We start from the raw sequence: 24,168 nt of genomic DNA on the forward strand, positions 1-24,168 counted from the left end.
AGAAACTATTCAAAGATAGAAAATCACATTTTACTCTCTAAAGTGAAATTCAAACTTTAGAGGATTCAAATCCTTATATTTTCTAACAAGGTTTTTCTACTACCTAATTGCTAATCAAAACATTAATCAATTGTTAGATCAACCCCAACCCCACATACTCAAATAAAATTCCTTTCTGGTTTCATGGTGGGTAAGCAAGTTGCTAAATGGCAATAACCTGTCACCTTCTTCCACCACAACAGGAAAATCTTTTATTTTTTCACATTTTATAATAAATATAATTTTAATACACTAACAACTAAAAAAAATTTACAAATATCACCACAGCAAAAATAATTACTTTTAGTAATCCACGGGTGAATAATTAACTATAATGTAAAATAGTTTACCTCAATCAAAATTAAACCTTTTTTTTTAATAATTTCAAAAAGTTAAACTTGACTATTTTTTGCAGGTTGGTTAGTCAAAAATCAGTGTTCGGTACTTGAAGTCTGAAGAAGAAACGTAGAAAATCCTGTTTCGAAGTCGAATCTGCAGAGTGTGAGGGTATTTACTACATCTGCTGGATCTGCAATATTCAGAGAAGAAGAAGAAAAAGAAGTATTGATGGCTCGCGCGGGAGGGATAACGAACGCTGTGAACGTGGGAATAGCAGTTCAAGCCGATTGGGAGAACCGCGAATTTATCTCTCACATTTCCCTCAACGTTCGTCGCCTCTTCGACTTCCTCGTCCAATTCGGTATATCTAACTCTTCCATTTCTGATTTCTGCACTTCAAATTATGCTCTTTTTGGGTACTGAATCACACCGGCAACATCTCAAGTTTGAATATTTTGTTTGTTTGCCGGGATCCCTTTTCCTTTTTGAGCCTAGTTAATTGAATTTGAGTCCTTTAATTCATATTGCGTACCAATTGTTTGTGTTTTTGCTTCATTCAGAGGCTACAACCAAGAGCAAGCTTGCATCGTTGAATGAGAAGCTTGATGTATTGGAGCGTAGGCTGGAACTCCTTGAAGTTCAAGTGGCCAATGCATCAGCCAACCCATCTCTTTTTGCTACATGATGCCATTTACTTACAGCTTTTTCCAGTAAGCACCTCCCCTCCTACCTATAATGTAAAATCTAGAGAGAATATTTGGTTAGTGTCTTGCCTTGTGTTGTGTAAATCTTGTTCTTCAATTTCAATTTTTGTCCAGCTTATTTGTGATGGTTAGTTACTACTGCACTCCTTTTGTTTGTAACTTTGGACAAGCTAAACCCTATGGTTCATATGTATCATATTTTTGGTTCGTTGTACCTCTATCAAAGCCTTTAAAATCCTACCTTCTAAATCGTTCATGTGTTCATGATGCATTCCTTACGTTGTAATCCTATAATTGCATTCATATTTTCTGTTCTGAAACCTGCTTTCAAATGTAACATGCTTTCTAAAGCAGTAATCTTAGTTGTCGTTCAAGGATCACATCAATTAAGAGTACTGGTGGTATCTTATATTATAAGGAGAAAGGAAGTTGCTTTGGCAGAAAAATTCTGGATTTCTTCCACTAGATAGAAATGGATGATAAGCTGATAACATACTGTACTATAGTCATAATCCTGTCCTCAATAGCATTTAAGTAATGGCCATATTGAGGACCAGCTCAAAGAAAAGAGAATAGATGGTTTCTAGTGAATTGATTCCCAATTATTTTTGCCATTAGTATTTCATAATTTCTGCAACCCTCATACTTCAATTTGCTGAGATATATAGTTTAATGAGTTATACGTAACAACCTCAACTAAATGTGCTTGACCTTTCTGCCAATATATTAAATCCTCTTCCAGAACCACATGTCTATATTTTATTAAATCACAATCGAGTTGGTTTATGTGGCCTTTACTAGTGAAGTTTGGACTTAGCAATAGATACTGTCACCGAATATCAATTACGTTTTACCCAAATTATATTTCTACCAGAAGTAATGGGGGATGAGCAAGAGAGTAGTCGTTTCAAGATGCATAGAATGGATGAAAGTACATTCACAAGTATATTCTCTGGTTTGCCATTTCAGAATAATAAGATAATGGCTAAACCAATAATCAATGAATCATAAAAAATTTCATTGACCCATTCTACTATCTTGGTTGTGGGAGGGACAAGGTTTGTGATGTGATGGTAGATTCTGCAGTACTATCTTGGTTGTGGGAGGGACAAGGTTTGTGATGTGATGGTAGATTCTGCAGTAGATGAAGTAGAGGGCGGAACCCTCTTATCCATGACGAAAGAGTAGCGGTTCGATCCTCCGAGGCTGTCTATGGACTTCATGTATTCCGATGCATTGTTTTCTATGATCAGAGCATCCTCCAACTCACGGACAATGTCATCCATGCATGGCCTGTACGCGGAGAATGGTTCAATACATTGCAGTGCCACTTCCACCACTCTCCACATTGCTTCTGCATGGTATCCTCCCTTGATTCCAGGATCCACAATTTCCTCTATCTTTGATGCTCTTATGTATGGCTTAGCCTGCATGAAAAGTTAAGTTACTTCTTAGTGCCTGCTAATCATATAGGATTGAAAATGGATAAGCGAAAATGTAATCTTCGTAGAGATTTAATATGTATGCACTGTGAGTGTAAAAATAATATTTAGACAAGCATGCAATCATGTATTGTTTTGTCATTAGTGTTTTCCTTAACAACTTATTATTTCAAAAATCATACAAATACAAACATTTGATTGATTGATAGTATAAAACTCTTCTCGTATTGGTGCAGTCCAATGATAACATATTTTGGAAATGGACCATACCCATTCAACCAAGCTCCACTCATTTCGTGGCCTCTTTATGTCGAGAGGTTCTCGACCACTCACAATTTCAAGTAGGACCACACCAAAGCTGAAGACATCACTCTTTTCCGATAGCTGTTGGGTTGTATAGTACCTGCATAGGGATACTTGTCAGCTTCTGTGTTGCATTCTGTAACACATGAACATATAGGACTAGGAATATTAAGATCCTTCATCATCTCATTTGAATTCAAACAGATGAGTCATCCCTGATAATCTGTAGTTACTTACACAACGGTCTGAGTTATGTGGTTTCATATAAAAGTACATTAAGGAAATATAATAAAAAAGCGTTGTTTTATCTCTAATTGTAGTCGCCCTAAAGCAAATTCTGAATGCTGTAAATAACGGTTTCAAGTCGCACTTTTTATTGGTCATTTTTATTCAGACGATTCTAAAGTGCTAAAACAGTGCAGTATGAAATAAGGTCAACACATAATCCGTTTTCACTTACTCTGGATCCAAATAGCCCGCAGTTCCTCTTACTTCAAGTGAAACATTACTGTCTCCTTCCTGTGGAGCATATTTTGAGAACCCAAAATCTGCAACCTTTGCACACATGCTATGATCCAGGAGTATATTGCTAGATTTTATGTCCCTGTGTATTACAGGACGTCCCGGAAATGTGTGAAGATATGCCAACCCTGCTCAATTAAAACGGTTGTAAGGATTCTAGTGTCTCCAAAATGTTATAGATGAAAATTGTAGTTACTAGTGGCTTGATAAGAAATTGAATATTGTTTTATGCTGTTTGCTAAAATCTCAGTAGATCCATGATGGATCAAATACAAGCAAATGATCAGATTTAGCTAATTCAATATTTCCCATCTTTCTTCTTGGTCAAGCCTTTCTCTGGATTAGGAAAAAGCAAAGCATCATATTACTTACCTCGAGCTGCACCAAGTGCGATTGAGAGTCTAGTTGGCCAGTCTAATATTTTTCTCTTTGCTGGTTCCCCTGTTGCCAAGTGATACTTAGAATCACTATACATTTAGACATATCAGCTGAAGGAATTGTGGGATATTTACCATATAGTCTATTCTGCAAAGAGCCATTGGACATAAAAGGGTACACGAGAATCTGTTGATCCTTTTCATTGCAGTAACCAATAAGAGGCACAAGGTTCTCATGCTGTATTGCAGAGAGTAAGTTTAGCTGCAATATGTATCACGGACCAGTCAAATACTCAGATGACATACTGTAGAAAGTAACTAATACGCATTGAAATTAGGGAATTTTCATGGGAATATAGAATGGATGATACATTGAAAGGCACATACTGTACCTCATTATCAAATTCTCGAGTTCCCTGAGTCGACGTGGCTGACCGGACTTTCACTGCCACTTCTTGACCATCGTCTAGCATGCCCCGGTAAACTGGACCAAACCCTCCCTCACCTATCAACGTCTTGTACTTCTCTGTTGCCTCCTCTATATATTCCAAAGTGAATGCTTGAATTGACACAGACTTTATGAAGAAGTCATCTTTGCTTGGCAAAGAGAAAATTAAGTCTGCATTTTTTATTTTTTCACGCAAGAACATGTCAGAAATTCCCTTATACAGAATGAACAAATAGTGAGAGCCAATTGTACACAACCTCCTCATTTATCATAAGTTGATAACAATTTGTCCTTGTTAGCAGGCATGCAAAATGTAAAACCATGTGTTCTGTATTAAAGGTGGCATTTTTAAAGACTAGTGAAATTGTGATCTGAAATCTGATATTGTCTTTAGGTAGTATTTGTTTACTGTCTAGAGACAATGGAAGGAATCAATGGGATGATAGAAACACATCTATGTCACTTCTTTTTGGTTGTACAGAAGTTGTCTTAAAAAATAAAAATAGTCCGCAAAATAGATTGCTTGGTTCCCTCTATTTTAAAAATACATAATTATCTTGACAGACCCTTATCCAAACATGGTTTTTGTCATAGAACTATAACTATACATCCCTTAGATAATGATATATGATATGACTATACTTTCAGTTTAGGCTGAAAGGCAATGTTTTGCTGTAGAATTGCAGAGAGACATAGGATACAAAGGATTAGAGAACCAATAAAATACTTACTTGTTGTCACTGGGTATCTCTTTCCAACAAATCCTTCCCATGGAATTAGTTTATGTCTATAACAGCAAACAAAAATAACTCCAATAACCAAAGTAATCAATAGTGATCCACATGTAACCACACTAATAACCACTACTTGATCAAGTCTGGAGTCTTCTTCCTTGCATCTTCCGCCACTGAAATATTCATAATAATAATGAAAAGGCGGTCAATTTTACATTATTATTATTATTTTTATAGAACTTTTTGTTTCTTTGGCTGCTCCTTACTCTGTCTGGATTAGTGAACTGCTCAATTTTGGTGGAATGTCTTCCTTCAAATGTTCATTGCAACCAAAATATCTGGAAGTAATGAATAGCACACAACCTAAATTTATGGAAGACATATGCTGCTAAAAAAGATAACAATTATTAATAGTGGTGAGGAAGCAAAATGCCAACATATAAAACTTACAGTGTTTTTAAATTTGGCAGTGAGGAAATGGATTCTGGAAGGGATCCCTCTAAGTCATTGTAACTCACATCTCTGCTCCAAAATCAATCAACATTTGAAAGAAAAATCCAGTGGTAGTATTAATTCACCTTTTACAGTAATCTAACATTTTGTATAGAGAATTATATGAAGTTATGTTGTGATTGTTATATTGATGTTAACTATAACATTGACAAGGATAATATAAGTGCATTATAGCTATACAAATCAGACTAGTTCATAGTTGAACTTTGAAAAAGAAGGAATAGTTACATTGATGTCAACAAGGAAGAAAGTGGAAATGAGGAGGGGATTTCACCAGTGAAGCTATTGTGGCTCAGGTTCCTGCACATCACAAAATTATAGCAATGCATAAAAATCAGTACCATATTACTCACCAAAAATAAATGCAGAAGCAATTGAATAGGAGTTTTTGAAGCAATACAGTGTTCTCAAGTTGGTCATCTCAGTGACACTGGAAGGAATTGGTCCTTTGAGATCACTGGAGGAAAGATCCCTGCATAAATAACATTGTACATAATAATAAACATCTCATGTCAGTGACATATAAATAAGAGTATAAGACTTGAATCATCCAAAAACAGAAACTGCTTAGCTTGAGACCTTGAATTAACGCCATCAATTTGAGTTTGATACATTTGTGGAAAGACTTACAAATCAGTGATAACAGATGGACCACTTGAATGATCACATGTTATTCCATGCCATGGGGAAAGAATACAAGGGTCTCCACTCCAACTCTTCAGCACTTTATTGTCTTGGTTTTGCACCAATAACTGTTCTCTTACCTTTTTAATCACTTCCACTGAAGAAGAAATAACAAGGTTTTGTGTAAGAGTGAGAGGGTCGTATTATAGAATAATATATCATAAACATGGGAAACAAAATGGTGCAGTTCTCAAAATTAAAAATGGAATGCGAAATAGATAATTATGGCAACTAGCAACATAGGTCATCGAACTCTCAAGTTCCTTGTAAGTTTTGCAGGTTTAGGTCCCTGGATTGAGCTTTCAATTTTCCAGGTTGAGTCTTACAATTCAGGTTCACCTAAGCTCCATAGAGTTTAGGTGAACTCTCAAGTCTAGTTACCTTGCTAGCTACCCCCACAAGGAAGGGATAAGAACAATGGCAACAATTTCACACATAATTGGACCATTACTACACTTACCATCTGTTTGGTTGGTCCCTTCAATCCATGGGTGTACCTGCATGATCTCATAAGCATTCAGAAGTGGTCCATTCTCGGAACCAGATGCCTTGGCCAAGGTTAGGTTCAATGATCCTTTTGCTGATACATTTAAGAGAGTGTATCTGTAGTTGGACCCTCCATTCAATATGTCAAATCTTCCCTCTTTGATCTCACTGTTAACAAAGATGTCAAACACTCTTTGTCCTGCTTTGAGAGTACTATTTGATTCAAGGAAATAGAGAAACATGCGATATTCATAATCCGTGGTGTTGAGGACATTGTGGATGAACTCCAACCTCTCAGAGTGGGTAAGAGCAGTTTGTAGGACTTGCAGGGGAGGGAAGATACTAGTTTTGGGATCAAAATTGGTGATGTTTAAAGATAATGCAAGAGCTGATGATGATGAACTTGAAGTTTCTTTCCATATTCTATCACTCTTGTCAACAGGGTACCTGAAACTGGTAAATTGTCGAATTATGAGACCGTTTATTCATGCATCATGCAAGAGTAGAACACATACATATGGTCTTGTATCTAACACATTTTCCCATGCAAGAGCCATTTTTGGAGTGCCAATTTTCTTACTCCGCTAGTAGTATACTTTATCAAATGAAGTTGGAGTAAGTCTCAAAGTAAAATTAGATCACATACCTGATGTTGCCTCCAAGGTTATTTCTGGTTATCAGTTTCAGAAGACTAGCAGGTAAACCTTGCAGGTACTCTTCATGAAGTGGCCTTAATTCGAGCTGCGAAATATAGGGACTACCCACCCTTTTCACTAAGCAGAAGTCTGTGAAGTTTTGTGTGGCCCTGAAAGCTCCCTCTATTTCTAAGTCCTGAGACCTGAATGATCTCACTCTGCTTAATTGAGTTACCCCTACTGAAACATCAAAGAAAGAATTTGATGAATTCTTAAAGGGAAATATGCCCCTTATCAGATACACTTTGTTAGGAGTTGTTGGCAAATTGTAACATCTCTTTCCCTCATTTATATCAAACAATCGAAAATTTTCGTCTCTAATTTGGTGTAACACGGTTTCAGATAGGTGCCTGCAACTTTTCTTATCAGGGAAAGAACTGTAATCTGTTGTGTAATTTAAGGTGGTCACTGGATCTGTATAATTTGAATCAGCACAGCATGCTATGCTCTCAAACCCTGCATAAGGGGAGAAAAATGTTATAGATTATAAACATTCTGTGCTACCAAAATAGATTTCCTCATAGTGTGAATTGTTTTCCAGATTTTCTAGGTGTTGGAGTATATGAAACTACCTTGTTTTGTTTCTGCATTTTCAAGGCATATTCTTTATGAACTATGATAATTTTATAGACCTTGAATTCATGATAACATATGTTGCACTCTAGATGAAAAGAAATCGGTCCTCTTTCCATTCCATGTTGAAAAGTTGTTTTGCCCGTCAAAAGGAAAAAGTTGTTTTGACTTTTCTAATACATTCATAAATTGATATATCTAGCTAGAAATAAATTGCATCCAGACACATTGACTTATGAATATATCAGAAAAATGACTAATCAATTTGGAATGGATTGAGTAATTATAATAATTATTTTAGAGTTACAATCTTAAGTTGCTAACCTTCACTTGCAGAAGCTGATCTGATAAATATGTAGACACAAAGAACATATACAACAAAAACCAATCTTAATATCCAATAATCTTGTAAATCCATCATCTATGTAAATGATGATCATCCCATGGTGTTCTCAGCCTTGAATCCTTGCCAAATAACTTGGTATCTACCACCAAGAACCATAAAATTCCTTCTCAATTGCATTTCTTTATCTGTCTTGAAAACCAACATCTTTGTAGGACTTAATTATGGTAAAGTTAGAACAAAGAACCTTATTGCTTAATCATATACATCAAAACTATACCAAATAACTTCATTATCTCCTCATTAAAAATTTGGAGCCACCTTGAAAAATTGCTCAATTGGATTTGGATATAGAGTTTAAGAAGAAAGAAGATTCTCTCAAATGTGTAGGTTTGACTTCAAGGCCGAAATGTGCAGGAGCTAGGAAAGAGATGGAAGATGAGTTAGAGAGATTGAATTAGTATACATTCATTGTTAATTATTAATCATTAATTATTGTTGATGTTAAACCAATATAATTAATTTCTTTTTGTTTAGGTGGTGGTTACATAATTACTTGTATATAATATTACTATGACCAATGATCCTTCGTCTTCTTCCACCTTCTTCCCTCTTATTGATGCAATATACATGATTTAAATAGTAGTAGTAAATTGCAACAAATTTGAACTTTTCTGGTATACGTATATGCAAATTGTTAGTTCTGTATTGTATATGTACTTAATATATTAAAGTATTGTATAAGCTCCTAATAAAATAATGCTCATGTCTCTATTATTGTGGTGTAAATATTGACCAATGTTTTAAACTAGCAGTTCTATATATGATTATTAATGTCAAGTTTCTATGTCTCTTTATATCATGCAATTACAAGCTAATAAAGTCTTAGGTGGCTAAAAAAAAAAGAAAAATATAGTTCGAAAAAAAAACAGAAAAAAAAGCAATTATTTGTGAAGGGTCTGGATTGAAATTTAGAAAAATTTGACATTATAGTCATGTAAAAATATATTGATATATATGCCTCAAATCATTTAAACACTAGAAACCATGATCACCTAATAAAGAAAATTTTTATACAATACAAGTTTGTTCCTTATTTATTATATCATTATCATGTTTAACTTAGAAATTAACACTATGTTTTATCTTATTATACAATTAATTATTATCCAATATTTATAGCCCATAATATTCTTATTTCAAAAAAAAAAAAACCATAGAAATTTGAAAAATGGGGGGAATTTAGAAAGTAGGAAGAAGTGGCTGGAGAAAACCCCAAAAGGGCAGGTAAACCCTTGGTAACTTTGGAGCATTAGTCTAACTGCTCAGCATGAACTGCTTGAAAATTACATTTGAAATTAAAATAGCATCCATTTACATATATTTAGCACAAATTGTGGGCGATAATCCATTAAAAAAATGACATAGTTATATATATTAATCCAATATATAGCTTGGTCCAGACCTAGGAACTACTATATGAAATATAAATTATATGCACTATAAAAGGAAAAAGGATTATAACCACCCCCATATATTCAATTCAGCCTCAGCATCCTTCAATTTTATATATATATATATATATATATATATATACTATTTGAAGATATTATTGATAGATATATATCCTTCAGTAACAAATCCATTGCATATTTGTGTTTTAAGTTGTCGGATATACTGATGCCTAGTGGCTAGTGTGTAGACAAATTAAAGAAAATCAATAATAAAATGTAATGTGAACATAAAACTTAGCCTGTGATAATATCTTTCACGTAGTACTATTACTCATCGTTCTTCATTCTTTAACGTTAAAATTGTTGTTACTCTTTCTTGTTTTCCGAATGTTTTATGTTTTATACTCCACATAAAGGGAAGTGTATGTTGATGGCAATGTATATAATAATAATAATAATGAAGTTTAATTTTAATACAACCTTAGTGTGAAAAATGTTATTATACTGTGTAAACTGATTAAATGTATTTATCTGAATGACCATTCAAAATTGTCAGTATATAAAAGTGATTATTTTTGCTTGATTAGATGTGATAATATATAAAATTCAATGTCTTTGTTAATTTATTTTAAACTAATAGTGTATGTATAGAAATTAAATCTATAATATTATGCCGAAGTCATCTAAACTTTCAACAAGCCAAGTTGTAATACTAACTAATAATCCTCTTTTTCCCCTTCAAATTTATGAGAAACTCTAATGGAAATTTTTATTTCCAGATTCCGTCCCCACTAGTATCTTTTACTCATTATTTTAATTTTTATGCATTGAGATTAATTTCCAAATTAACTATTATGGGAGAAGTAGTCACATCGTAACACCAACTGGGAAAAAGGTTAGGATGAGTTGTTTCAGATTAAATTTATTGGAAGGCATTGTAAATACAGAAAGGATAGATGTTGATATATAACGTTTTACTTTGTCAATCCAATAGTATATATATACTTCAAGTAGCTGAGTTGCTATTATATATTTTAATAAAATAACCTGTTCTTATAGTATGAGTCAAGTTACGTCCTTATATATTAACAAAGTTGCAAAGAAAAACTAGTGCCGGTAATTTTAAAGTTGAGTGTTAAAACGGTTCAAATAATTGTAAAAGATTTAATATACCCATGGGCCATGGATCGGACCATGTCCTCAAAAATTGGGTCCAGGCACAGCTGGTTCTCCTCAGTTTCCTCCCTCTCATTTGGATTATATATATATTATGAAATGATGAAGAAGAAGCATTTTTTGAAGAAGTATACATTACCAGCAATATATTCTATAATCTATACCTGTTTTTTAAATTTGAAACTAGCTAATCATTAATCAGTTATTCAAAGTGCACAGGTTTTCTCTCTTCCTGAATTGACTTGGAAAATTACTTCTATTGGGAGTAATTGTTATGAAAGATTCATAGTACAATCAATCTATATATAATGAATATTTAAAAGCTTTGGAGTGCACAAATTTTCATCTTCAAATGTTTTTTATTATGAAAAGAATTATTATTATTATTATTATTATTATTATATATGAAGGTTGTGGTAGAGAAGGGGGTTGAATCTATGCCTTCTTTTTAAGTTACTGAAAAGATCCTTTAAAACAAACTTTCAATTCTGATTTTGTTTGTACTCAGCAGCGAAAATTTATGAGACAATTTATTTTTGTCTCATGAATATCAGAAAACAGAACACAGCAGAGAAGATAAAAGCTAACACCAGCATGTATCCTGGTTCGGTTGCCTTGTGCTATGCAATTTACGTCCAGTCTACTCCACAATAATGGAGGAATTTTTACTATAGTTAAAAGTATTACATACATCAATTTCACAGGATTGACCCAATCCTTTCACACTCAAACTCTAACCTAACTTGACATTGGCTATGCTAATACCTAATTATTCACTCTTAGTGCTAACCCAACTAAGAAATGGATACCTAACAGGTACAAGATACAAGACATTTAATCAACCTAAAGAAATCTGAAATAACTCTAGGCTTTTTTCTCAAGTATGTCACTCAGCCTTTTTTCACTTATGGCTTTTACTTGAGCTCTCTCACTATGCCTTTTTACTCAAGAAATTATAGAAAGATAAACATTGAAAAGTACATTACAATCTGTAAAACATGAAGGAGATTGACTTCATCAACAGCCTCTTTGCTATGTGATAAACCAGATTTGCAAGCCTCTGATTTAGTTCTTCAATATTGGCCGAATGCTTCTTTGAAAGAAAGCATTATCCAAGTAGAGAAACTTCTTCAGGAAACTCTTCACAGAACAAAACATCAATAACACTGGTTTACTCTCCTTGCTTCTGAATGAACAGAAAATCTTCTTTTATCTCCTTGCATGTTGTTGGTTCTTCTTCTTAGGTCAACTTCTTGAGCTTTGTGCTTCACCAACCCAACTATTCACTTTTTTCCATTTATCCTCAAAATAGGAACTTTGCTTCTGACCTTTTCTTGTTGACCGAAAGCCATAAATCAACAGAAATAGACATCCTCAATGGTAAACCCAGATCTTGGCCATTGAAAAACAACTTGATACCCAAGATTTGTCTGAGACCGTGGATACACAGTAGTGAAGAACAGAAATCAACTTTTCTTTGTATCCCATTTCGGACTGAGCAGAGAGTTGGAAAGAGGAGAAGAAGATATGATGCATGTATAAGGAAACGAGTTACTTTTTACCTTTACCTAAGCTTGATTTAGCTTGAAATGGTTGATTAGACTTCTACATTTCAAGCTTAGTCTTTCTCTTTATTACTTCTTTGGTGATCAGCTTAGGGAAGAAACTTTCTCTCACTTTCTTTGAGTTTTGACCACAGCAAGTTAAAGTGTACGTTGAGTAGGTGTGAGAACAAATTGGAGGTATTGCCTTACTGAGGTCAAGTCGGGCTTAGGTTGGTTCATTTCGTTCATGCAACCCGTTTGATTTCTATTCATCACCTTTGGGCTTCTAATATTTTTGTGACCCATCAGAATAGATTCAGCTTGCTTTGAGTTGGGTTGTTGTTGATTAATACCCTTCCAGCTTTGTTTTTATTTTCATCCAATTGGGCTGTTCTTTTATTTTGTTTTGGGCTTGCAACAGTTTATAAATAATTATCAACATATAATTATTAACAATTAATACTAATTATTTATTTTGTCCAATAAAATAATGTTTGTCATCATCAATTATATTAGTTAATTTTTTAACTCAACAATATATATATACACATGTATGTGTGAAAAATTGCATATAGAATTGTCTTTATATAAAGTTAGTATTTAAAAATTGTTAGATAGTTTAACAAATTTAACTAAATTACCATCTAACAGTCTTAACTATCAACTTCATATAAAAAAATTATGAGTTTTTATCATATATATACTAATAAAATTATATTAACTAGAGTTTAATATATACATATAAATTATAAGTGTCATAAAACTATTTCTCTTCAAAATTATAAGACAGATAATAAATAATTATATTTTTAACAATAAAATGACTTCATTATCACTCCATTTACTAAGAGAGATTTTCTCCTTCATTTTGTAAGGATCAAACTAAATAATCTCTATCTTTGTTCTCATTGTAAGTCACTTAATTTCGATTAAAAAAATTAAATATATAAATAAGAAAAAGAGAGAATTAACATTTTTTCGATCAATATTTAATCAATTTTTTTCCTCTATCTTTTCTCTCTTTTCTTGGCTAAAAGAGAATAACAATGTTTAAACATTTTTATTAAGAAAAAGTAAAAAAAAAATTAACTTTTAGTTAGCTAACCTTAGCTAGTTTATTTTAAAATTTACCTTTATAATTTAAAATTTAAAGTTAAGAATTTTTTATTTAGACATAAACTAAATAATTCTAAAAAATTAATTAATATTAACTGAAAAAAATTAATTACTTAACATTACTCTTTTATTAATTAACTGTTGATTGGTAGTTAAAAAAGCACCAAAATTTGCAAAATAAGGCCAACTACACAACTAAGGTCCCTGAGAACGAAAGCATGAGTTTTATAAATCACACAAGATCGAGCCCAGCCAAGTCATGGTACTAATAAAATTAAAATAACATATAGACAACATTTTGCGTAGTCTCATCGCTGCTTCATTATTGCTCCTGAAAGAAAATGTATTTTGAAAATGATCTTTAGTCAATTGAAAAAAGTGATATCGTAATTCACAAATAATGATAGATAGAAGAAATTAAAAAGGACCCATGTTTAATCAATAATTTCAAGGATAATATACTTCGATTTTATCCTCAAAAACCTCATCAATCCATGGCAACATGTATATATATGTATCATAATATAAATTAATGTTGGGATCTCTTGTTAAATTAGCCTTTTAGGTATAACATAACGAAGTTTTTTCCATTGTGTATTATATTGAAGCCAAAGTTTTTATACTATTCATCCACCAAGTATTTTTAACTTTCGTATAAAAATATAATTATTATTAATTAATTAATTAGGTTAGAAAAATACTATTACTAAAATAATGTCTATAGTAAACTATGTAAATAAATTTAGCGAGATTAAAGCTTTTATTAGTAGTTATTGTTTCATAATCATAAACTTGGGATCTAGTTGGCAGGCCTGTACCCAACAAATCGAATTTGATGTTTCCAATGGATTTATTGACATATATTCCAATATTAATGAATCTCTGTCATCTGATAATATATATTGTATGACAAAAACAATAATTAATAATTTAATATTGCAAAAGTTGACCTTTCTCCATATATTAATTGTATTGATAAACCAAAAATATTATCGAAGAGGCACTTGGTATGGTGACTTATTAGATAGAATTGAAGGAATATATTATTATTATTATTATTATTATTATTATTATTATTATTATTATTATTATTATTATTATTATTATATAACCACCTAATAATCAATAGCGTTCTATTTTAATACATGTCAATAAAATTGGAATTTTTCTACTCAAAATCATTCTATAACACAATATAAATGTCAATTATAAAACATAAGGTTATGAAATTTGGAACAATAATTCTAACTCATGTTTTGGGATGTAATATTGTGCTAAATTCATGTTTATAATTATTGATGATATAATTTCAAAATTTTACTGTATTCATAGCACACAAATTTCGAATCAAATTTGAGGTGCTTTATACATATTGTCATAAATAATAAATAAATAAACTTACTAGAAATATTTTTTTATATATTGAAATATTATTGTATTTCATAAGAATATGTATATAATTATTTTGTTATTATTTTAAAATTTTGATGTAAATTCTATTTTAAAATCTAATTAATTTCCTACATTTCACCGTTAAAATTTGTTAATTATATATCATCAAATAAACAATTAGTACTTAGCTTATATATATAAAGAAAAAGTGAAAAGCGTATAGGTTTTACACATGTATAAATATCTTTGTGAAAAAAATGCCGAATGCTTAAGGATGTCAATTGCTTTTTTATTTTCTGTTTTCAAATTTTGATCTGCTCTATGTTTTTTACAGTTTTCGTGGATCCCAGTTTTTATCTCTTAAGTTGGCTTTAATAAATAACTACATTAAGAATACAGAACAAAAAAAAAATTAATCTAGTAAATAATTACATAAAAAATAACAAAAACAAAGCTAAAAAAAAAAGCAAGAACACAGGTTAAACAAACATATTCAATTAGGTAGATAATGATTTTTTGTAAACAATATGAATAATAAATTTTAAAATTGACCCAATAAAATAAAAAGTAAAACATACTACACTCTCAAATTACCTACATAAATCTTAATATTAGGATAATCATCCACACATTTAATAAATTGAATATCCAATATATCCATTATTTATATTGTTTAATATTTTTATTATCTACCTAGACTTTTCCATAAATATATCAATATTAAAAATTTAAATAGAGGTAGAGACGTTATGTACATATAGAGAGCCCTAAAAACAACATTCACTCAATATGGCAAATGGAAGAGAGTCATATAAGAAAAGGAACAGAAGCTTAAACAGAGATCTTCGCGTCTCAATAATATGTTGTGTAGTATTAATTATATGTATAATTGCAAATACAATACAACAATTTAACTAATAATTAAGAAACACATTCCACATATGTATCATATAACTCAACGCTAAAGAAACTAATAACTTGGTCACGCACAAATTAAAGCATATATAGTAGCTAGCTAGGACCTCTGGTTCTTAGATCCAAATCGAAGCACCATGTAAAACAAAAGCCTATATAACACAGCCCAACCTAACATGATTCCCACATTCTCCCACTTCTTATACTTCTCAGTCCCAATGTGAAGATTATTCAAGATTCCAAAACCAGTTATGTTGATGCCATTGTTGTGCCCAAAAGTAATGTTTGTCTGATACTGGTTCATTAGTAGTCCTTCATAAGGGTAAGTCATGGTGGAAATCTTGTTCATCCACCGCCAGTAAACCGGTATATCATGGCTGCTCAAGAAGTATCCACAAAATAAGAAGAACAAGGCAGTGAAAGCAATGACTGCAGCGTAACCTAGTATATAGTTGGGAACAACGGAGCTGATGAAGACGACGAAGGAGTTGGTGGAGAGAAGCGAGACAAAGAGGACGATGAGGAAGTAGTAGAAAGGACCTCTTAGGGTTAGGGCAAACCAAACAATGGCGGCGTAAACGGAAGCTTGGAGGAGAAGAAAAGGCATGTGAGTGATTAAGCCGGCGATGGTGTAGGAAGAGGCTCTGTAGGCGTTGTGGGAGGTTTCTCTGATGAAGATGAAGCGTTCTTGGATGAAGGCGGGGACGGCGTCGTTTGAGGAGAAGAAGAAGAGGCAGACGGTGAAGATGAAGAAGCTAAGGCGGTTGGTGATTCCCTGGAGATTCTGTTTGGGGTTGTGAAACATTGTGGCCATCATGAAGCCCATGATGGTGAGTACCATGAGGCGCGACAGGAACAGTTCAGGGGTTCTTCGGATGTTGATGAAGTTGCGCCGCATCAGGATCCAGGTTTCCGAGAGGAAGGAGTTGGCGAATTTCGGACCCAACTGCTCCGGCGAGGCAGCGCCGTTTGCTGGGGTGAGGTAGTCGTTTTCATTCACAGTGTAGTCGCTGCTGTGAGGGGTTGGTGTCGCTGCCAGAATCTCGCTTGAGTATGTGTAGTACCCTGGTGAGGAACCATGCCTGTCATAACAAATGTACACTTAAATTTTATTTTGAGGAGTGTTAAGTTCACTAATTTTGTTAAATTTTGGCGTATTTAATCATTAAAAAAAATTGAATAATTTTATATTATTAGATGTAATTTTATACCATCAAAAATTTTATTGATAACTAATTAATGGCTAAAAATTTCAAAATCTATTGGTACTTAAATTTTTTCTTTTATTTGTATGTAAAATTAATAATTAAAAATTATTTGATAATAATTTAATTAAATTTATTGAATTATTTAAGGAAAAGTATAAGATATCAACAAATTATCTGCCAACTTCTATCAACTCTTATTTACATTTGTATTTCATGAAAATGTATTTGTAGATGTATCTAATAATTAATATATTTTAAATACATATATAAAGAGACAAATTCAGAAAATATATCTATAAAGACACTTCTTTTAAACACATTTATAAAAAAGACATTTTTATTAGACACATCCACAAATACACTTCCATGAAACACAATTATAAATAAGTAAGAATTGGCAGAAATTGGCAGATATACTGCCGATTATTTAATAATTTTCCGCTAATGTTGGGGAATGGTTTACCTTGCAGGATTATTTTGTGGCTTGGACTCTTTATTATTCCTGAGTCGTGAAGGAGTGAACTTGAGAAACATAGCGCTGTGGCTGGTGCTCCACGACTGCGAATTCTTGTTGTATGGACTCCTCAAACTGTGATCATACTCATCCGCAACTCTCCTACTCACTTGAGACGTCACGGACACCTCCAACGACTTCTCCTCATACCCACGCCCATGCCATGCCCTCACGGGCGATGGCGACGGCTCCACAGACACACCCTCCTTCAACGGAGGGGGCTTCATTCCGGTACGTGCAAACTCAGCAAGCGCCTCCACTCCAACCTCACATTGATCGTATTCTTGGATGACGTCAATGAGATGTTCGATAGGGTTCTCACCCTTTGGGACCCTGCGGGACATGCGAGTCAAATGTTGTGTGACGTCATTAGGTGAGCCTTGAAACATGAGCTGGCCCCTGGCGAGGATGATGAGATGGTCGAGGAGCATTTGGATTCTTGAAGAGGGTTGGTGGATGGTGAGAATGACGGTGCTGCCGCTGCGTGCGATGTCGTGAACCTTTTCGATCACACTGTGTGCGCTTGTGGAGTCCAGCCCCGAGGTTGGCTCGTCTAGGAAAAGAAGAGATGGACCGTGGATGATGTCCACTCCTATTGACACCCTCCGCCGCTCTCCGCCCGAAACTCCTCTTGTTCCTTCGTCTCCTATGTACGTGTTCCTGGATGTCTGCACACAAAAAGTTAGTCACATGTAATCATGGTGTAAAACTGAGCTGCAGTTGAATTCACGATAAGTTTGATAACTAAGAGTTGTTAGACAATTTGACTGATTTGAGTAAATTTTAATTTTTTTAAATTCAGTCAAATCAACTGTATCTAAGTTTTCACTATTAAATCATGTATTCCTTTTTAACAATTAATTAAGTTGAGTGTAATTACCGATAAGCCAAGTTGATCTATCAAGTTATCGACTCGGTGCCTTTTATCAGCAAGAGAGAGAGGCCCCAATCGAAAATCAGCAGCAAACATCAAAGTCTCATAAACAGTGAGCATAGGAAAAAGCCTATCGTCCTGCATGATATATGCAGAAGTTCTCTTGATCAAGCTTGCACTCACACTTGCACCATCCAATGAAACCCTTCCTTTCAAGCTCCCACTCTTGATCCTCCCAGCAAGTCCGTCCAAGAACGTCGACTTCCCCGCACCGCTGGGCCCCATCACCGCCGTGATGCACCCCTTCGGTGCATAGCCAGTGATGTCGTGGAGTAAGTCCACGTCTTCACTGGACCACTTCCCCTCCACCTTCAACTTCTTGCTCACAGTGTAGGTAAGGTTCCAGAACTCCAGACCGCCGCTGAAACCCACTGTTTGTTGAGCGGTCTTGTTGCTGTTCTTTATGTCAATCACCGTTTCGGGTGGCGGAGGAGGCATCATTCAAGATTTAGGATTTAAGAAATGGCTCGGAAAACTGAGGGAGTGGTGTGGTGAGGAAGAATTATAAGGTGGGAAGCCGGTGGTTCCAAAGCTATGGAAATGATGTCTTCATTGATGAATCCAATTTGGGGTCGTTTTCATCGAAAGTGGAAGAAAATGGCCTCTTTGTTTTCTTCATCGATGGTTTTGGTTTGTTATATTTGAGACATTATATTATTAGACATAAGTACACCTTATGAATTGTTCATATGAATCATACAAAGATGCTTCAATCAATTCCTTATTTTGTATGGACTTGTAGCTCTCACGTAATTACCAATTTTTTGTTGGATTACTCATTCTACTATGCATAGAAATCATAGAATACCATTAATTTATCATTCATTTCTCACCATGTATTTTAATAGACTCCATATTTTTTAATGTATACATAGTGATCAATTATTTATTCTCATATTATGTAAATTAGATATTAATTTTTATTTTTTTTAATAAATTTGACATCAAAATTTAAGTACGATAGCAATCATCGTAAATAATATTCACTAGAATAAAATTAAGTGTCCATCAAATATACTTTTGAATCTTTTTATAACAATATTAAATATTTTTTATAATAATTTTTAGTAAAAAATATTCTATTAAAATAACTATTCTTAGAGATTGTTAAAAATTGCTTACTTTTTTATAGTGAATAAATAAAGTTATACTATCTATGTCCTATGTAAAATAACCATGATAATTGTTTCCGTGTAGATATAATAATAACAATTATTTGCACTTAACCATCAATTACTTATTATTAGTATTTTTAATGATGTAAAATTTTATTCAATAATATAAAATTATTTATTTTTTTATTGGTTAAATATTGACCAAAATTTAATAAAAATATCGAGCTCCTAAATTTTTTCTATTTTGTTTTAAGGTAAAAATTCAAGTGAAGTTAACTTTACGTAAAGTTGATATCTGAAAACCGTTAAATAATTTGACTGATTTGACTAAATTTTCATCCAACAGCTATTAAATATTAACTTCATGTGAAATCGACTTCACCTAAGTTTTCACCTTATTTTAAAGGAGATTAAGTTTGTCTGATCTTTTCTTCTCTAAAAGGTATATTTTGGTAAAGAAAAATAAGGAGGGTAGGTTGTATTTGCAAAAGATAGATATTTTCATGTTCAAATGAGTAAGTGTTTTAAAAGATATAAAAATTTTATGAGAATAGAATGTTAGTGAATATTTTATAGATATTAAAAATTATAAAACTAATTACACATATATGAATATATTTTTTGTTAAAATATAAAATGCATCTTTTATAAGAATGAAATTGATGAATGCATGATATTAAAGTCAAGACTATTTAATCATTAAGTTGCTAATAATAATCATTAAATTTGTCTATTATAAAATTGGAATTAAAACAAATAAATTGAATTATAACTAATCATGATATACAGTAAAGATCCAGTTATAACATAACAGATCAGTAACTTTTTTTATTTTGTGTATAAAATTGATAACACTAGCTATATTATATTGATAAGTTATTTTATACTAGAGTGTGTGGTGACTGGTGAGATGAGTAATTTATTTGGATAATAATTAGGTTTTAGATATTTTTTTTTTAACAATTAGTTTTGTAAAGAAAAATCTCACTATAAAACCAACCATCACACTATAACAAGCCAGATATGTCTAACGCTGCATTTTATTAAAGAGATATTCATTAATGTGAAACTATTTGAAAACTAGTTAATCATATATTACTAAGACATATAATTTCTCAATGGAAAAGTCTAGGGGTCAGCAGTTTTATTGAATTTTGGCCAGCACGTAACTAGCAGAAAAATGTGAGCCATTGAATAAAATCTCACACCAATCTCACACCATCAAATCATCATTAATGACTAGTTGATGGCTAACAATCACAAAAATTGCTGACCCCTAGCATTACTCTTTATCAATATCATCTACGTAGTTACGTACATTCCACGACTTATTAATAGTCTTTATATGCTTCTTCAATATTCGATCGGCACAAGAAGTTGAATATATATTTTTTGGCTTCGCTAGATTGATAACAAAAAATTTGAATAACCTAAATAATAGACTAAAAAATTGGTCTAATAAAATTAAACAAATATTTCGCTCAAATTATTTAATTAAAAAGTTTTATTTAATAATTTAAAAATTTAGTTATATACATATCTAATAAATTAAACATCTAACATATTTTAATTGTATCTAATTAAATTTATTTTAATTAAATAATTGTTCATATAAAAATTAAAATAAATATCTGCATATCTGGCTAAAGATTAAAATAATTATTTGCATACCTACTAAAATAACAAAAGAAAGCCGCATACCAAATAATAAACGACGAGTTCATATTAGACGGAAATTTCAGATAAAATCTAGCATCGTTCGTGACGACGTAGATAGAATTCGAGTGCGACAAACTCATAATGACCGTCACTAACAAAAATCACATTGACATAAACAAGGAAGTGAGGGGGTGCAAAAACATCACTAAGTTGGAAGAGAACCTGATGTGACACTAAGGAGGCAATGGCGTCAAGAGTTTTGCAACGATGACCGTTGCGGGAGAGATATCGACGCCGGTAAGAAGTGCAAAATGGCGTCACTAATAGAGTTGGAGGAGAACTTGGTGCGGCGGTGTCAAGAGCTTTGCGACGACGACGATGATGGTAGGAGAAATTGACATCGTTGAGAGAATAGTAGGATACAAAACATATAATATATGAATGTGTAATCATACGTAGTGGTTTAGATATTAATCTTAATTTTTAAATTTTAAAATATGATAATAATTATTTAATTAATTAAAAATATATATTTTAATTCAAATTTATTTTCCCTTTTAAACGGTTATTATGTTGTTCATTATATACATTACTAGTATTTTTATTCGTAATAATATTAAGAAAATATAAATTTTTTAAAATTATGATCCACTTTATTCTGATAATATAGATTATACATAACACAAAAAATTTATAAAATTAAACTATTTTTATAAAAAAAAGTCGTAGGCTGACAAAAATCTCTGGCTAAAAAGATCAAAGTATCTGTAGATAAAAAATTAAATAATAAAATTTTTAGTTATTATTTTTATTAATAATTAATTTTAATATTCGTTATCTAAAATTTAAAATAATTTAACGTGTATATTTTTACATTTAATTAGGTGTTAACTGTTAAGTCTATTACACAAATATAAATAATTAATTTTTATACTTGCTATTTAAAAATAATATTTTTTCTTTCTATGTATATAAAAATATAATTAGATATTAGCATAAAAAAATTATACTGATAATTATAAAATTAACTCAAAATTATTTTTTTTAAAACAATTAAATCTTTATTCTAACTTTTAATTATAACATTAGTATTCTCTCCAAATTATATGTAATAAATATTCAAAAAAGAAAAATAAAAATATAGATTAGAAAGATAAGCGGTGAAAATTTAAAACTAAATAAAAAACTAAAAACCTATGTATATAATAAAATATAATAATAATATATTTTATTTAAATTATATTATTTTGTTAATTTTGTTTTCTGTAAAAGAGAAAGATAGAAAAAATAGAGAATGAAAGAAAAGAAATAGAAAGATAAAGATGAAGAATGAGAGTGAAAGTGAGGATTTGTTAATTTTGGAAGAAAAAAATTTTATTTTAACTGTAAAAAAATATCAGATGACATATTTTGATTTGTCAAGTTACTAATATAAAATATAAACTATATATAGAGTAAAAATAGTAGAGAGAAATAGAAAAATGGAGAGAGGTAGATGAGAGAATTTAGGAAGGGAGTTTATCAATTTTGAAAAAAAATATTTTTTCTCAATTTTAATAAAAGAGTGTCATGTGACACATTTGATTATTAATAGAGGTATATTTCAATTTCAATTTTAATATTTTAATTTTAATTTTAATGCAATTAAAGAATGTCATGTTGCACATTTTGATTGTCAAATTAGTAATTAGTCATTGATATTGATAATTGATAATGATATATAAAATAGATAGAGTGATTCAAAGAATGAGAAAAATAGAGAAAGGAAGAGGGAGGAGGAGATAATTCTTAAATTTTTGAGGAAAAAATTTTATTTCAATTACAATTAGGAAGTGACATATGACACATTTTTGTTGTAAAATTAGTAAGGAGGAGGGAAGAATTCTTTAATTTTAAAAGAAAAAATTTAATTTTAATTATAATAAGAGAGTGACATGTGACATATTTTAGTTGTAAAATTAATAAAAGAAAAATAAAAATTTCTTAATTTTAGAGGAAAAAATTTAATCCTAATTACAACAAAAAAAAAGTAATACGTAACACATTTTGATGGTAAAATTAGAAATATATAATAATTTTTCCTGTATTTTTCCTATATTTCCTTTTCTTCCATGCATGGACCATCCAAGCATAAGCTAGTAGCAAAAGGTGTACGGTATAAATAATTAAGTTGAGGGAGAATTATTAAGGGAATACGATGAATCTCCTTAGCTGGAATACTTTAATTTATTTAATTTCTTTTTTTTTTTTATTTCTGAAACAATGAATGGTATATCTATTTAGGATTGCAACTTTGCTTTCTACTTTCTAGAGCTAGCTAGTAATTTTATTGTTTTGATCATGAATCAATTTTGACATTTCCTTGTTGTTCCAAGACATGGAGGCAAAACTAATTTATTATTGTTTAAACTAACTAAAACAACCGTTTCTTTTTAAAAAATAAAATAAAATACTTAACCACAAAACACAACCTTAATTGATATTTACTATCTTATTTTGTTTTTATTTTGTTTTTAAAAACCTACCTAGTTGGTCGTTTAGCCATTTAAAAAAACAAACAAACACGCAGTACTACATGTCATGTTTTTATTCTGAGAAAGTATAAAAAACTAACGTTTAGTTAATTAATATGAGCTAATTTTAGAGTTTAAGTTTATAAATTTAGAATTTAAAGATTAAAAATTTATAATTTATAATTTATAATTAAAAATAAATAAAAAAATTTAAAATTAGTTGATATTGACCGAAAAATATTAGCTTCTTAGCATTATTATTTTATTATTTTATTGAAAAGTATTTTTTTCACTTTATTATTGTGTCCACTCACGCATATATTAAAGAATAATGCTATAAAATTAATACAATTTATTATTTTTTGACAATAATTAGACAATAATATTTAAAAATATTGATTAAAAATATAGTATTAGTCTCCCAAA

General features: G+C 31.3%; 3 protein-coding genes and 1 long non-coding RNA gene across 4 annotated transcripts; 2 read left to right on the forward strand and 2 right to left on the reverse strand.

The window, feature by feature from the left end:
• The first annotated feature begins 453 nt into the window (after positions 1–453).
• LOC112747371 (protein BRICK 1) lies at positions 454–1,300 on the forward strand. Its single transcript, XM_025795351.3, has 2 exons — positions 454–739; positions 939–1,300. The coding sequence occupies exons 1-2, from the start codon at positions 607–609 to the stop codon at positions 1,061–1,063; spliced, it is 258 nt and encodes an 85-aa protein (XP_025651136.1). The 5' UTR covers positions 454–606; the 3' UTR covers positions 1,064–1,300.
• Positions 1,301–1,969: 669 nt separating this feature from the next.
• LOC112747368 (nodulation receptor kinase-like) lies at positions 1,970–8,692 on the reverse strand. The gene is made up of 15 exons (XM_072217404.1): positions 8,184–8,692; positions 7,238–7,742; positions 6,566–7,044; positions 6,052–6,202; positions 5,822–5,893; positions 5,650–5,721; positions 5,359–5,430; positions 5,175–5,246; positions 4,906–5,081; positions 4,119–4,345; positions 3,862–3,988; positions 3,722–3,790; positions 3,288–3,477; positions 2,795–2,927; positions 1,970–2,509 (listed from the first exon to the last, which is right to left on the reverse strand). Exons 1-15 carry the CDS (start codon positions 8,278–8,280, stop codon positions 2,171–2,173), a joined length of 2,781 nt encoding a protein of 926 aa, XP_072073505.1. The 5' UTR covers positions 8,281–8,692; the 3' UTR covers positions 1,970–2,170.
• Positions 8,693–15,728: 7,036 nt separating this feature from the next.
• LOC112747372 (ABC transporter G family member STR2-like) lies at positions 15,729–19,221 on the reverse strand. The gene is made up of 3 exons (XM_025795353.3): positions 18,402–19,221; positions 17,471–18,189; positions 15,729–16,881 (listed from the first exon to the last, which is right to left on the reverse strand). The coding sequence occupies exons 1-3, from the start codon at positions 18,894–18,896 to the stop codon at positions 15,900–15,902; spliced, it is 2,196 nt and encodes a 731-aa protein (XP_025651138.1). The 5' UTR covers positions 18,897–19,221; the 3' UTR covers positions 15,729–15,899.
• Positions 16,748–18,407, forward strand: LOC140179570 (uncharacterized). Its single transcript, XR_011873091.1, has 2 exons — positions 16,748–16,867; positions 17,478–18,407. It is a non-coding gene; the product is annotated as an uncharacterized lncRNA (long non-coding RNA).
• Positions 19,222–24,168: the final 4,947 nt, after the last annotated feature.

This window comes from Arachis hypogaea, chromosome 15 (genome assembly GCF_003086295.3).
Source record: "Arachis hypogaea cultivar Tifrunner chromosome 15, arahy.Tifrunner.gnm2.J5K5, whole genome shotgun sequence".
Classification (NCBI taxonomy): domain Eukaryota; kingdom Viridiplantae; phylum Streptophyta; class Magnoliopsida; order Fabales; family Fabaceae; genus Arachis; species Arachis hypogaea.